General features: G+C 35.6%; 1 protein-coding gene across 3 annotated transcripts in view; it reads left to right on the plus strand.

Moving 5' to 3' along the window:
• Positions 1 to 1,271: 1,271 nt before the first annotated feature.
• LOC138701798 (cell division protein ZipA-like) overlaps positions 1,272 to 16,098 on the plus strand; it is a 32,276-nt gene continuing 17,449 nt past the window's right edge. For 2 of the 3 annotated variants that reach the window (XM_069829060.1, XM_069829062.1), the window contains exons 1-6: positions 1,272 to 1,390; positions 3,285 to 3,394; positions 6,652 to 6,793; positions 7,027 to 7,137; positions 7,348 to 7,455; positions 14,718 to 14,813. Coding sequence is in view for 1 of the 3 variants with exons in the window: in XM_069829062.1 (XP_069685163.1) it covers positions 7,126 to 7,137; positions 7,348 to 7,455; positions 14,718 to 14,813 (216 nt within the window). In the remaining 2 variants the exon portion in view is untranslated. The remainder of the gene's footprint in view (positions 1,391 to 3,284; positions 3,395 to 6,651; positions 6,794 to 7,026; positions 7,138 to 7,347; positions 7,456 to 14,717; positions 14,814 to 16,098) is intronic. The other variant, XM_069829061.1, reaches the window with a different exon arrangement.

The raw sequence follows: 16,098 nt of genomic DNA on the forward strand, positions 1-16,098 counted from the left end.
AATTATTCGTATATTTTCGCATCTAGTTTATGCTCCACTTGTTCTCTTTTCCCCCTCTCTTTTCGTCTCTATTATTCCTCTATTTTCCTTGTATTTTCCCTTCATGTTCTCCTCTATTACATTGTCTATTGTCTCCTATGTTATTTGACTGTTATCTCATTCGAGAGGAAATAATAGAGGAGAAAATAGAAGGAAAATAGAGAAGTAAGAAGGGTGGAAATGGTGGTAGAATAAAGTAAAAATTACGGAAATTAGAGGAGGAAAATAGGGAGAACATAGAAGAGAAAACAGAGACAAAGTAAAGGGCAAAGTGGGCAAAATGCAGAAGAAAATAGAGGAAATAGTAGACGGAAAAATTGGGTGGAAAATATAGGAGAAATTTTAGGGTATAATAGAGGAGATATATGAAACAAATATATGGATAATAGTGGAGAAAATAGAGGGGATAATAGTACATAGAGGAGAAAGTAGAGGAAAAAGGAGGAGAAAATAGATGGATAATGGATCGAAAATTGAGAGCATAACAGAGGAGAAAACAGAGTTAATAGAGAAAAAGTAGAGGAAATAATGAAGGAGAAAATAGAGGAAAATAATATAAGGATAATAGAGAGGAAATAGAAGGGAAAATAAAGGAGGAAATGTAGGTGATAGTAGAGGAGAAGTAGAGAAGAATATGGAGGGGAAAATAGGGAGCAACATAGTGGAGGAAATGGAGAGAGAATACAGGGATAATAGAGAGGAAAATACAGGGGAAAGTACCTAGAGGAGAAAACAGGTCGAAGTAGAGAGAAAAATGAAGGAGAAAATGGAGAGGAAAACAGAGGGATAAAAGAATGAAAAATAGAGGGGAAATATTAAAGGAAAAAGAGGATATAATAGACGAGAAAATTGAGGGAATATACAGGATAAAGTAGAGGAGATAATATAAGGGAAAGTAATGTGAAAATAGAAGGGAAATAGAGGGAAAGGAGAGGAGAAAATATATAAAAGTTTAAGTTCTACGTTCATTAAGTTCGCTTCTTCGCGAGACGGCGTCTCGGAGAGTTCGAGATGATGAACAGAATTGCCAATTGAGCTATTTTGTCGTTGCATGTTATTATTTAAAATTGTTTTTTGCCAACAAGTTGTTTTTGCTGAAATAGAGATTGAGTAATTTTTTGCACACTTCAAGCGCAGAAATCACGGTTTCTTTATTATAATAAGGAATCTGACGACTTTGATAGTACTGTTTAGTAATTTTTGCTATCATGTGTGTTGGCAATTCTGGCTGGTGACGATTTGCGATGGAAAACGAATATGGCCGGCTCTTGTAAGGTTTATAATTTTATGGCGTTGTGGTTTTGGTATACAAAATGGATATAAGTATGCCGTATGAAATTAACGAAACTAGGTGAGATTACTTTTAGGACTGTGAGAGTTACGAAATAATTAGATTTATGGTAAACGAGCGTTGAGGGACTTCCGCCGATTTTGGAATAGACACTGACCCACTTGGATTAATTTCAATGAAGAAACACGCCAAACGAATTATCTTTGCACCAAAAATGGATGCTCCCTGGATGAAATTATCGTATTTTATAATTATTTGAATGCAACAGAAGTCTTGCTAAAATCGGCAGAAGTCCCTCAACGTTCGTTTCACCGCAGATTAAGTAAGGTGTAGATGGCGAATGAGGATCGAATTTTCCGACAATGAAAATAACGACCAAGTCTGTCAGTTGTCTCATCAAGAAAGATCCAAATATATGAATCACCTGTAGCTTCCCTTATCCTGCTGAATGTATGATCGTATTATATTATGTAAGTTGTTTTTTCTTAGTGCAGATTACGGCAATGGAATGTTGCGATGACAGTATTTCTGTAGAAAGTTTCTGAATTGGCAGTTTTTAAATGTATTGAAGGGTATGTTTGTCGCGACGAGGGCTCGACACAAATGTGCATGGAATTTATTTCTTTTGTGTCGCCTTTGAAATGTGATTTGTTTGGTAAGAGTGACTGTTTGAAACACGATTTTCATTGTGCATTTGTCTAATGTTTAGCCCCTTTAACGTGTTGACTTAAATGTGACTTTTGTTCAGAGCTTACCTGAAAGAATAGCCAAAAATTAGTATAATTAAAAAACTGCAATGAAAGTATTTAGAAAATGTTGTGAGCTTTAATAGAACTTTAATGCCTATTAATGGATACACGAGAATTAGATCCCATCACGCCATCATTCATTACTTTTATATCAATTTAAGCTTAGGAGACAAAATTATCAAACTAAGATGTTCAATGTAGTGGCCGTATATAGATCTGGTAAACCTAGAAGCACTGTAATTTCAGTACTTAAGTATTGCTAACATGATAGTGAAAATTCGTGAAGAATAACCTCTTTGATACATAAGTTATATCACAATAGACAATTCAGCCGTCTGTAGAGAAAGTAGGAAATTCTTGTATCCACTGTTGAATTAATGATGACTTGGCTGCCGATATTTTCGGCATACTGGCACTTTTCACAAACACTAGAATGGATGCAATACTTAAAAGAAATAGGCCTACACTTTAAAAGCTTTTTTAACTCTTGATGTTAACTGTAGGAGGTTAAGAACTTAACAATGACCAATCTTTAAAGATAATGTCCTGCACAATTGGGTGTATTCTTTTACTGTTTCCAGATTCTAACGTAAATGTAGGTACGGTATTTTTATGTACCGGTACTATAAGTTTACCAAATTTGGCCATATAATTCTATAAATCATGTAAGTTATGTACTTACTAATTTATTTTCATGTATAGTACCTATTTTGTGAGAAAGAGAAAAGGTTTTTACCTAAAATGCTGAGTCTACTCATGATTTAGCAGCGGTTAGAGAAGGTTTGGTTGAATGAGCGTTGAGCGGATTCCGCCGATTCCGCCGATTTTGGAATAGACACCGACGCACTTAGGTTAGGTTAGGCTTTTATTATCCCGTCAAGATGAAGGTGAAAGCGATTGAGTGTGATTTTTTTGTTTTGTATGTTGGCAGTTCAAGTACGTCGGTGTCTATTCCAAAATCGGCGGAATGCGCTCAACGCTCGTTTCACCGAAGGTTTTTCTAGTGGATAGCTGTTAAGAAAGGGGATCAATGTTGGGATAATTTTGATTTTGGTGTGGTTATGATTTGAATTTGATACTTGCCAAATTGTCATAGTGAGTAGTGTCGGGTTAATATGAGGAGGAAGTGAAAACAGGAATTATAAAATAGAGAATGTATATTGCAGTTAAGATTGAGATGACATTATGTTGGAACTTGTTTCCAGATTGTACACGGACCTGTGGAGGATGGCTGCTTCTGCTTTTCCCGAGAGTGATGAGGACGACTGGTATGAAGATTTAAATGCCTTTTTGACAGGACAATTGTGCACTTAAGGTAGGGTTATAAACTATTGAAATTAAATGAAATATATATATATATATATATATATATATATATATATATATATATATATATAAATGAATATGTTTAGGTAAATACCGTATATTTAAAATTTATGAAGAAATAGAGTGTGGTCAGTTTGCTTGGTATTCTTTTCACTTTGCTAGATTATGGAATGAGTGTGGGCAGTTTTGCTCAGCTTTCTTTCCGCTTTACTAATTTGTTATGAAACGAAGAAAATGAGTGCAGGAAGTTTTGCTCGGCTTTCTTTCCACTTTGGTAATTTGTTATGAAGAAAATGAGTGTGGGCAGTTTTGCAAAGTTCCTCCCCCCTCCACTTTACTATACTCTGTATCAGACCAGCAAGTTACTGAGGATTTGGAATAGGGAACTATGTTGCTCATTTAACAATAGCTCTTGGAAGAAATATTTAAAGCACCTTTGTATATTGGAAGTCAGCAGGGACAGAATTGTAACCTTGAAACATCACCCCGTCTTGATTGACAGTTACTGCTTGTCGCTGGGCTCGTGCAAACGTATTACTATCCTGTTTGAAAGTGTCCATTGCTAATCAATCTGCTGTTGTAGTTTGTGTAAATATTGTGTGTTGTTTTGTATACAATTAGCTTTTGGTTTGGTTTAGTTCATCTTCAAATTGCTGTGTAAGAATAAGTCAGTGTAGTGCTTTCAATTAATTTACTATTTCTATAATGTGTCTGCTATTGTAGTTTTGTGTAAATATTGCTTGTCTTTTTTTGTATTAGGTTCATTTTAGTTTAGTTTAGTTGAGCTTCCAATCGCTGTGTAAGAATAAGTCAGTATAGTGCTTTCATTTAGTTTGCTCTTTCTTGTCGTACTGAAACAATAGAAAAGTCGACAGAAAGCTTAAAAAATTTGCGAACCCGGAAAATAATATTGAATTCCAACGAAAGAACTATGCTAAACATACCGCGTCAGCCACAAAATTTTCTTACAAACTGGTGCTAAGAATAAGAAGGAATTTAAACTGAAGGGGAAATTTTCAATACCCATTTAAAGAAAACATATTTTTATAATGGATAGTAGACACAAGGAGCCAGTATGCTCTGCCGTACTTGCCCTCCACCATACCCCTGGACAATTACTGTTACTGATTGTTTGGCTGTGGTTGTGGTGTGAGGGTTTGTTGTCCCATAAAGCCTGCAGTAACTTGCTGCTCTGACACGGAGTGTAGATTATGGAATTTGTTATGAAGAAAGTAAGTGTGGGAAGTTTGCTCAGTTTTCTTTCCACTTTCCTAGATTATGAAATTTGTTATGAAGAAAATGAGTGTGTGCAGTTTGCTCAGTTTTCTTTCCACTTTGCTAGATTATGGAATTTGTTATGAAGAAAATGAGTGTGGGCAGTTTTGCTAGGTTTTCTTTCCACTTTCTTAGATTATGGAATTTGTTATGAAGAAAATGAGCGTGGGCAGTTTTGCTAGGTTTTCTTTCCACTTTGCTAGATTATGGAATTTGTTATGAAGAAAATGAGTGTGGGCAGTTTTGCTAGGTTTTCTTTCCACTTTCCTAGATTATGAAATTTGTTATGAAGAAAATGAGTGTGTGCAGTTTGCTTAGTTTTCTTTCCACTTTGCTAGATTATGGAATTTGTTATGAAGAAAATGAGTGTGGGCAGTTTTGCTAGGTTTTCTTTCCACTTTCTTAGATTATGGAATTTGTTATGAAGAAAATGAGTGTGGGCAGTTTTGCTAGGTTTTCTTTCCACTTTCTTAGATTATGGAATTTGTTATGAAGAAAATGAGTGTGGGCAGTTTTGCTAGGTTTTCTTTCTACTTTCTTAGATTATGGAATTTGTTATGAAGAAAATGAGTGTGGGCAGTTTTGCTAGGTTTTTTTTCCACTTTGCTAGATTATGGAATTTGTTATGAAGAAAATGAGTGTGGGCAGTTTGCTCAGTTTTCTTTCCACTTTGCTAGATTATGAAGGAAATGAATGTGGGCATTTTGTTCGGTTTTCTTTTCACTTGGCTAGATTATGAAGGAAATGAGTGTGGGCAATTTTGCTTGGTTTTCTTTCCACTTGGCTAGATTATGAAGGAAATGAATGTGGGCATTTTGTTCGGTTTTCTTTCCACTTGGCTAGATTATGAAGGAAATGAGTGTGGGCATTTTGTTTGGTTTTCTTTCCACTTGGCTAGATTATGAAGGAAATGAATGTGGACATTTTGTTCGGTTTTCTTTCCACTTGGCTAGATTATGAAGGAAATGAGTGTGGGCAATTTTGCTTGGTTTTCTTTCCACTTGGCTAGATTATGAAGGAAATGAATGTGGGCATTTTGTTCGGTTTTCTTTCCACTTGGCTAGATTATGAAGGAAATGAGTGTGGGCAATTTTGCTTGGTTTTCTTTCCACTTGGCTAGATTATGAAGGAAATGAATGTGGGCATTTTGTTCGGTTTTATTTCCACTTGGCTAGATTATAAAGGAAATGAGTGTGGGCAATTTTGCTTGGTTTTCTTTCCACTTGGCTAGATTATGAAGGAAATGAATGTGGGCATTTTGTTCGGTTTTCTTTCCACTTGGCTAGATTATGAAGGAAATGAGTGCGGGCAATTTTGCTTGGTTTTTCTTTCCACTTTGCTAGATTATGGAATTTGTTACGAAGAAAATGAGTGTAGGGAGTTTTGCTAGGTTTTCTTTCCACTTTTCTAGATTATGGAATTTGTTATGAAGGAAATGAGAGTGGGCAAGTTTGGTCTGTTTTTCTTTCCACTTGGCTAGATTATGGAATTTGTTATAAAGGAAATGAGTGTGGGCAATTTGGATCGGTATTCCTTCCACTTTGCTAGATTATGAAATTTGTTATGAAGAAAATGAGTGTGGGCAGTTTGCTCAGTTTTCTTTCCACTTTGCTAGATTATGAAGGAAATGAATGTGGGCATTTTGTTCGGTTTCCTTTCCACTTGGCTAGATTATGAAGGAAATGAGTGTGGGCAATTTTGCTGGGTTTTTCTTTCCACTTTGCTAGATTATGGAATTTGTTATGAAGGAAATGAGTGGGGACAGTTTTGAAAGGTTTTCTTTCCACTTTCTGGTTTATGGAATTTGTTATGAAGAAAATGAGTGGGGGTAGTTTGTCAAGGTTTTTGTTTTCACTTTCTAGATTATGGAATTAGTAGTAGGAATTCAGTATCCATAGCTTGGTGCTTCATAGGTTGCTGAAGATTTAAACGACTAGTAAAGAAATGTGATTGTCACGTGTCTTGTTTCAGGACGTTTGGGCAGTTTAGGAGTAGGTGTTAGATTCTGTGGAGTAAGTGACAGAAGATGAGATGGTGGTAGTGAAGCAGCACAGCCAGAGGAGATGGGAGGCAGCTGTGGAGCAAATTGCAATCAGGATACTTGCATAAAGTGGTAAATATGTATTACTAATTAATGTCGATATTTAAACACAGTAATAATGTAGTCATAGAATGTAGTTAAATATTACAGTAACAACATGAGAGAAAGAATGAAAATTTAGTGGATTTAGATTTTTGGCGATGTGCTGCTACTTCTGATTCAGTTTGCATATGTTGCTGTTTCATAGGTTGCGGAAAATTGAAGCAAATTATAAAGACATGTGATTGTGATGAGTCTTGTTCCAGGGTGTTTTGGGGCAGATGCGGACTCTGGATGAACTGACACAGAAGATGATGGCAGGAGATTGGAGGCGACAACTGTGGAGGAAATTCTAGTCAGGGTACATGCATAAGCCGGTAAACATGGATTACTAACTATTGTCGATATTTAAACACAGTAATTAGGAGTAGTTATAATACAGTGAGGAAATAGTTGAGAATATAAATGTAGTGGATTTAGGTTTCTGAAGATTTGCATGTTCTATTATGAGTGCAGTTTCCATATCTTGCTATTTCATAGGTTGCAGAGAATGTAAAGAAATGTGATTGTTGTGTGTCTTGTTCCAGGGTGTTTTGGGGGAGTTGCAGGCTGTGGAGGAGGTAACAAGGCAGCTTTGGAACAGGAGATGGGCGATAATTGTGGCTAAATACCAGCCAGTAAACGTGCATAAACTGGTAAAGATGGATTATTAACAAATGTTGATATTTAAAGAGAGTAAATTGGCAGTAATAATAATACAGTGGCAGAATATAGTTAAGAATTTAGTGGATTTATGTTTCTGAATATTTGTATGTTCTATTACCAGTGCAGTTTTGCATATGTTGCTGTTTCACAGGTTGCCGAAAATGTTGTTGCTATTGTTGTTTTCTAATGCCAGGCGTCTGACAATAAAGTCATTTGACCTCTTGCACTCCAATATTTTTCAAAGATATTATCATGACCAGCCAGTGGAGCACAGATTTTGAGGTGTTTCGAATTCATTTCTTGGTTTGAGTTGCACAATGGGCAGTTAGGGGACTGATATATTCCAATTCTATGCAGGTGTTTAGCCAAACAATCATGGCCTGTTGCCAATCTAAATGCAGCTACAGACGATTTTCGTGGTAAATCGGGAATTAACTGTGGATTTTGATGCAGAGAGTTCCATTTTTTCCCTTGGGATTGTGTTATCAAATGTTGTTTGTTGAAGTCTAAGTATGTAGATTTAATAAATCTCTTCACAGAGTAATACATAGATTTAGTAACAGGTCTGTAAGAAGCAGTGCTGCCCTTCTTTGCTAAAGCATCTGCATTCTCGTTTCCCAGGATTCCACAATGGGATGGTATCCATTGGAATACAATTCTTTTACTGAGTGATATTAATTGAGAGAGCATTTTAGTTATTTCTGCTGTTTGAGATGAAGGTGTGTGTTTAGAGACGATTGATAGAATAGCTGCTTTGGAGTCTGACAATATAACTGCATTCCTAAATTTATTGATGTGGCATAGAAGATTCCTGAGACATTCACTTATTGCAATGATTTCACCATCAAAACTTGTTGTTCCATATCCAAGTGATCTATAAAGTGAGAAGAGACAGCACGTAACACCTGCACCGGCACCTTGTTCTCTGGAGATAAAGGATTCGTTGGTGTATAAATGAAGCCAGTTTTGTGGAGGGTACCTAATATTAATTGTCTCTAAAGACAATTGTTTCAGTATTTCAGTGTTTACTTCTGATTTCAGTATTTGTTCTGTTAAATTTAGATTATATTCTATATTTAATAGAGTTAAAGGGTTTGGTTTAATTTGTAAGTTTTCTTTTAAATTCGGGATATTGATTTTCTCTTTTAATTCTTGAACAATGGATATGAAACTTTTTTGAGTTTTCAATCTACAGAGAGCACTGTATGAATGCCAATTGTTTCCTGGTAATCTGATAAGTTTTTCATATTGAATCAGTGCTTTTTCTTCTATTGTCATTTTGATACTGTTAATATTAGTGAGGAATCTCATAGAATCTATTGGAGTTGTTTTGATTCCACCAGTAATGAGTCTGAGAGCTTGTTTTTGAACATATTCTATGTCGTTTATGAAAGGTGAAGTAATTAAAATTTCTCCGCAGTATGTCAGCACTGGCTGTATAAACATTTTGTATTTAGTGTTCAAAGTATTCCTAGAGCATCCCCATTTCATTCCTGCTAGTCTTTTTAGAAGGGAGAATCTTTTACGAGCTTTTTCAGAAATGTATTTCAAATGATTGCACCATGTTAACTTACTATCGAAAATAACTCCAAGATATTTGGATTCATAAGTCCTAGGAAGATGTTGGCCATTGTATTGGATATAGAATTCTCTTTCTTTTTTACCGAGTGAAAATATTTGGTAGTTACTTTTGCTTAAATTGAGTGTCATCAAATTTGATGTATTCCATTCATGTAGTTGATTTAATAATAATAATAATAATGATTTATTTAACCTGGCAGTGTTAAGGCCATACGGCCTTCTCTAACACTCAACCAGGAGTAAAGACTGCGTTACAAAAACACTACAAATTTACAAATTACACTACAATTTTACACACAAAACTGAATAAGATAATAATAATAATAAAAAATAAACAACAAATAAGAAGAAATCAGACATAATATATAACATACAGAAAGAAAGAAAAAAGCATAATAATATGTGAACAGCAGGTCAAAATAAACGAGGCATACAAAAAAAAGACAATTATTCATAATAATAATAATAATAATAATAATAATAATAATAATAATAATAAAAAATAAGAATAGTAATAATGATGATAATAATAATAATAATAATAATAATAATAATACTAATAGTAGTAATAAAATAATGCAGTACAAAGTATACAGTGAATACAATATTTCTAAGTACACACAATAAGGAAAATTAAGATTATATATAGCTCAACTTATCACATTAGAGATATAACATTATCGGAAAATATGAAAACAAAAATATAAAATAAGTTGAATATCATTAGAACATAAAAAAAAATGTGAATACGTGGAAACATGCAATACAACACTTGTCATAATAGTAAGTTAGTTTGGCAACTCGTCATAAGATAATTTTCTAACTTGGATTTGAAAGAATTCAATGTTCGGCAGCCCTTGACTTCAGGTGGCAGAGAGTTCCAGTGACGAGAGGTAGCAACAGTGAAGGATGAGGAATACAGAGACGATGCGTGAAGTGGAATTTCTAGCGTGTTATCGCGTTGTGATCGAGTATTAATATTATGATAGCGAGAGAGAGTATGAAATCGAGCGAATAAATAATAGGGGGATGAAGAGTGCATAATTCGATATAAGAGAGAAAGTGAGTGCAGATTTCTCCTCTCATGTAACCTAAGTCATGATAACTTCTTGAAAGAAGGTGAGATATGATCATAGTATCGAACATTACAAATGAAGCGGACGCACGCGTTATGAACACGCTGTAGTTTCTGAGCGGAATCAATCCTGAGATCACTGAACAAAACGTCGCAATAATCGAAGTGAGGTAGAATGAGTGTCTGTACCAGCGTCTGTTTTAATTTAGATGGATAATGATACAATCTTTTTAGTGAATGGAGAATAGAGAATGCCTTCTTACATGTATATTTAATATGCGTATCCCAATTGAGATTAGATTCGAAATGTACTCCGAGATTTTTGACGGTAGAGCTAAACGGGATGATTGTTTTATTCAGTTTCACAGGTGGAATATTCAGGTCGTTGACTTCAGGAATTAATCTACGGTTCGCGAACAGAATAGCCTGTGATTTACATGCGTTTAGGTTAAGCCCAAATTGTTGAGACCAGGAAGAGATGGAATCAAGATCTTCATTCAGACTATTAATGCTATCGTTTAGTGCGTCGGGACAGGCTGAAATATACAATTGAACGTCGTCTGCATATATTTGATATCTGCAGTGCTTAAATGAGTTGGAAATTCCATTTATATAAATAGAGAAGAGCAAGGGGCCTAATACTGATCCCTGAGGAACTCCTGTATATACAGTACGCCAGGATGAGAAACGATTATTAGATATGACACGCTGCTGGTGGCCAGTAAGGTAGGAGTACATCCAGGTGATAGCACTATCAGAAAGGTGTAGCGTTTGTAGTTTAGTTAATAGTAGATCGAAGTCAACAGAATCAAAGGCTTTGCTATAGTCCAATAAAACTAGTACAGTAGCCTGTCGTTTATACATGGCTGCGCGTATGTCCTCAGTAACATTCAACAAAGCAGTAGAAGTGCTATGGCCATTTCTGAATCCTGATTGTAAAGGGTCTAAAAGATTAAATTCTATTAGGTAGTCTGACAACTGCTTATGAATGATGCATTCCAGAGCTTTAGATAAAACGGGAAGAATGGAGATTGGCCTATAGTCTTTTGCAGAAGTAGGTGAATTTACTTTAGGAAGTGGGCGTACCAAGGCTGTTTTCCAGAGTTGCGGATAAACAGACGTGATAATTGAAGAATTGAAAATATGAGTTATTACGGGAAGCACGACATCGACTAACTTATTGATAAAGACTATGCTTATGTTATCAGTGCCTTGTGCTTTAGATTTAATGCTTTTAAGAGCCCTTCTTACTTCAGAATCAGTAATGTGCGAGAAGAAAAATTTTTCGCGAGAAGGTGGAGGATTAGCTAGGAGAGTATTAATTGTATTTCGTTTTGACTGTTTTTCAGGTCGTATAGTGGGAGGTGAGGTAAAGTATTCATTGAGTTTATCAAGCGGTATGTTTATAACTTCAGCTTCTGATGCTTTCTTCCCTACTCCCATATCACGTAAGTTATTCCAAAGACACCGAGGGGGAATGGACGGGTCGACGAGACTCAGGGCGTGACGGCGTTTAGCATTCCTAATGCTTTGTGTGGTTTTGTTTCTAAGTTTTTTGTAGTTGTTAAAGTTTTCGGCAGATTTGTTGTGTCTGTACTTCCGGAAAGCAGTATCACGTGACGTCATAAGATTACGAATACTGTCATTCAGCCATGGGGCAGGTCGGTGAGTGACATGTCTCTTCTTTAAAGGTGCATGTTTGTCGAATAATTGTATTACCATGTCATTAAAGGTGGCAACTTTTTCGTCAACTGATTTAGAGCTTTAAGAGCAGAATTTTGAATTTTGTCTCTGTCTGTAAGATCCGGAAGTCCACAAAACTATATCATCTGCAAATAGTGCTGTTTTCATGTTTGATTCCTCTAATAGGGAGGGTAAGTCATTTATATAAATATTGAATAAAGTTGTGCTGAGGACAGCACCCTGAGGTAGACCTCGATATGTTTGTAACTAGAAAGTGAATTATTGAATTTAGTGGCAATGAATCTTTGACTAAGGAATTCTGATATCCATCTGAACATATTGCTGGAGATACCTAATTTCTGGAGTTTTAGTAATAATTTATTTCTCCAAACAGAGTCATATGCTAACTGAAAGTCAATAAATATTGCCAAGGTATCTTCTTTCTTGTTAAAACTGTCTTTTATTTCTTGGCCGAGGCGTATGACTTGTTCATTGGTAGAGTGTAGTTGTCGAAAGCCGGCTTGTCTTGATGATAAAAGATTTTGGGATTCTAAATACCAAGCTAATCTGTTGGAGATCATGGACTCCATGGTTTTTGCTATCATGCTTAATAGTGCTATTGGTCGATAACTATTAACATCATCAGCAGGTTTCCCTTTTTTGTGAATTGGTACAATGATTGCTTTTTTCTAAGCTGCAGGAATTGAGGTGTTCCATGATAAATTGAAAATGGATAAAAGTACAGACTTGGCTTTTTCCCCCAGATGTTTAAAAAATTCGGAATGAATGTTGTCGGGGCCAGGAGATTTCTTGGTTTTTAAATTTTGTATAGCTAAAGTTAATTCTTTGGAAGTAAAATTTTGATGAAATATTTCAGGTTTTGTACTAGTAATATTGTTTTTATTATTTTTATGTAATTCTCTTTTGATAAATTTGTCAGTTTTTCTGATATTGGGGTGTAATCTGTGAGAGTTTGAGTAGTGTTTATTAAATGCATTTGCTATATCTCTACTATCTGTTAGTGTTTTGTTATTATGAATAATAGGTTGGGCAGTATTTTCCTGTGTATTGGAAATATTCTTCAGAAATTTATATGTTTTAGTGCTACCGGTTCTGTAATTAATATTTTCAATAAATTTATTGAAACTGTTCTTTTTTTGGTGTTATGATTGCTTTTTTAAGAATGGCAGTCTTCTTCATCCAATCTTGAGTATCTTCTGGTGTTTGCTATGTTCTGCTTTGGTTCTTGCTTTATCTCTATCATGTTTCAATAAATTCAGGTTTTCTGTCCAGAATGAGATGTATTTTTTTGGCTTGCCTCGTGGAATGTGCTTTTTTGCAATTTTAAGAAGAGATTCACAGAAATATTTGTTCAGTCTATCTGAGTTTGTATTTTCCATTAGTGGTGTGTTGAGCTTGAGGTGTTCATCGAGTTGTGTTGTAAATAGTTTCCAATTCGCTTTTTTAAAGTTCCATGTTGTTTTGTTATTGTAGGGTTCTGTTCTTCGGTTTTGGTGGAGATGGATAGAAGCAATGATGACTCTATGGCCAGATCCAGGGTCTTCAATTATTTTTTTCTTGGTTTCGTGATGGATATCTGATGTTACTAGTAATAAGTCTGGATTTGTACCAGAACCAGAATAATGAATGAAAGTAGGGGGATCTTCTTTTCTGTAGACAAGTTCTGCGGTTGTAGTATTTAGGAGGTCCATGATCATTTTTCCAGGTTGGTTTACATTATCGTAGCCCCGAAGTTGAGAGGGGTGTTAAAGTCACCAATTATGATAGTTTTAGGTTGTATATCAAACAAAGTTAGATCAAGGGGATTATTAGGTGGGTTATAGGCACTGTAGATTTTGAAATGTTGCTGATTTTTCCATACTTCAATTTTTATTAGTTCTAATTTGTCTTGATTATCCATTTCTTTTATGATTTGAAAATTTGTAATTAATTTATTTGATGTACCTGCGAGAATTCCACTACTGATCTGTCTACCTTTGGGTAACAATTTCATATTAAAACCTTTAAAATTAAAATATTTTAGTTGGTCAGCATTAAGGTTTGCTTCTTGAATAAGGAAGATATCTATATTATTATCTGAGAATATATTGGCTAGTTCAGTCTTCTTGGCTGATGTTATACCACCAGCATTCCATTGTAAGATATTTAGTTGATTCTGTACTATTAAAGTAATCCCTGCCCGGAGATCCGATTGGGGGACTATTTTACCTCCAGATAATTTTACCTTAATGGTACTCATTTCATATTTGAGCGGTTAAATGGCAAGTTGTAGCCGATTTAAGTGAACACCATATTTTAACGTTTTGGTGGTTACTTCATTCACACACAACCCCCAGAATGTCTGAAGGACCACACCTGCTGTTGGTCGAAGGGTCCATTGGACCTAGCTGGGAGATCTTGTTGATCACCAACTTTCCCTCCTTAAGCCACTGGAGGACGATTTTAGTGCCATAGTAGGTCAGCACTAGGAACAGAAAAGTAGAAAGAGAAGGAAGGAAGGAAAGGGAAATGAACCCCTAGGCCTCGAATGCTCTAATGCCGTTGGGATCGAAGAAAGTAAGAGTTCAGTCAGAGGACTGGATAGGAAAGGGTAAAGAGGGAATTAGGTATTGGATAGAGGAAAATTATACCAAATTAACTCATCAAGCTGACCAGTGCTAATGGATGAGTAGCCCCTCCCTTTAGTTCAGCTCGTAAAATTATGCTTACTAACAGCTGCACCACGGGAAGGTAGGGATGGGACATTGGGTATTTGTCCAGGTTGGTTCCTTAAAGCCTTCAATGGGAAGGATTAATGGCTCTCCCCCCTGTATCCGACAGATACCCTTTTGCAGCCTGCCGAAAATGTAAGCTACTTACAAAGAAATGTAATTGTGATGTGTCCTGTTGCAGGGTATTTTGGGGCAGTTGCGGACTGAAGGTGGTTCTGAGACAGGAGATGGGATGGAGCTGTGGATGAAATACCAGTCAGGAAACATGCATAAATTGGTAAATATTGCTTTGAAAGTTTTGGGTAGAACTTAGATCTGGGTTATTGTTTCGTGTATTATAGACAGTAGGTATTCATTCATTTATTTTATTCCATAGATCTTACATGAGCAATGAAGCTTTAAGATGTTGAACAAGTCAAAATATTACAATATTACAATTACAATTTTTACACATTTTTATAGTTTTACAATTGAGTAATTTTCTACAATTTTGTGCAATTTTTTACAATATTTTGGCGAGATGTAGTGAGATGAGGTGAGGTCCGAGGATTCGCCAAAATATTACCTGGCATTTGCCTTTTGATTTGGGGAAAACCTTGGAAAAACCCAACCAGGTAATCAAATCAAAGGAGAGTAATCAAATCAAAGGGGTTGATGCCAAGGACTTGCCAAAGACCATCCGGCTTCAGTCCCAGTCAGAGGGTGAAATGGGTATGACTGCATTAATTTGAAGAACAGAATGTTTAAGTTGTAAATAACCGAAAAGTGAAATGTTAAATTGGTATTTGAAGAATGGCTTGGGCAAAAGAAATAATTTCTGTGTAAAGTTTGAATGCCATTTATGGTAAAAGTTGTTGTTGTCTAGTGCCTTGCATTTGGCAATGAAGCCATTAGCAATTTATGGTAAAAGTACTGAGGCAAGATATGAATGTGAAGAAGCAGCCAAAGAATTGTTGGTTTGTTAAAAAAATACTTGATTTGTGTAAAAACGTATAAAATTAACTGATTAAAAACCCATTTACAGTGTGATGAAACTTTGAGGAATATTTTGCATCGCTGCACTTTAGGGTTGTTTGACAAGTATATGTTGAAGATATGGTTATGTTAATAAATAAGCAGAGGATTGTATTTAAGAAATGTTAGAAACAGTACAATGCATTTAGTCATGGATATTGTTTTCAATGCTGCTGATATTTTGAAATTCGGCTGCTGACTTGAATATGTTTATACATCACATATTCATTATATATGAGGTCTCACCTACCTCACTGAATATTACACGAGTAGTATGAAGTAGCCAATGTGTATTATTACCATTTAATTCGGCTCCATGAGAGGAGTTTGGCCGGCACCATGGATCGTGTCCCGGCATAGCTGAGTTGGAAAGAGCACTCAGCATGTAGAGCTGAGAGGTCCCGGGTTCGATTCCCAGTGCCGGAACGAATTTTTCTCGAATTAAATGGTGATAACAGTGTTATGGTACAGTTGAAATCCATGTGCCTGCATACAATTGTAAAGGAAAACTGTTTTGAAGTTTACTTATGCCTATTGGTAGAGTGGTT

The sequence above is a fragment of the Periplaneta americana genome, chromosome 6, assembly GCF_040183065.1.
Source record: "Periplaneta americana isolate PAMFEO1 chromosome 6, P.americana_PAMFEO1_priV1, whole genome shotgun sequence".
Lineage (NCBI taxonomy): Eukaryota > Metazoa > Arthropoda > Insecta > Blattodea > Blattidae > Periplaneta > Periplaneta americana.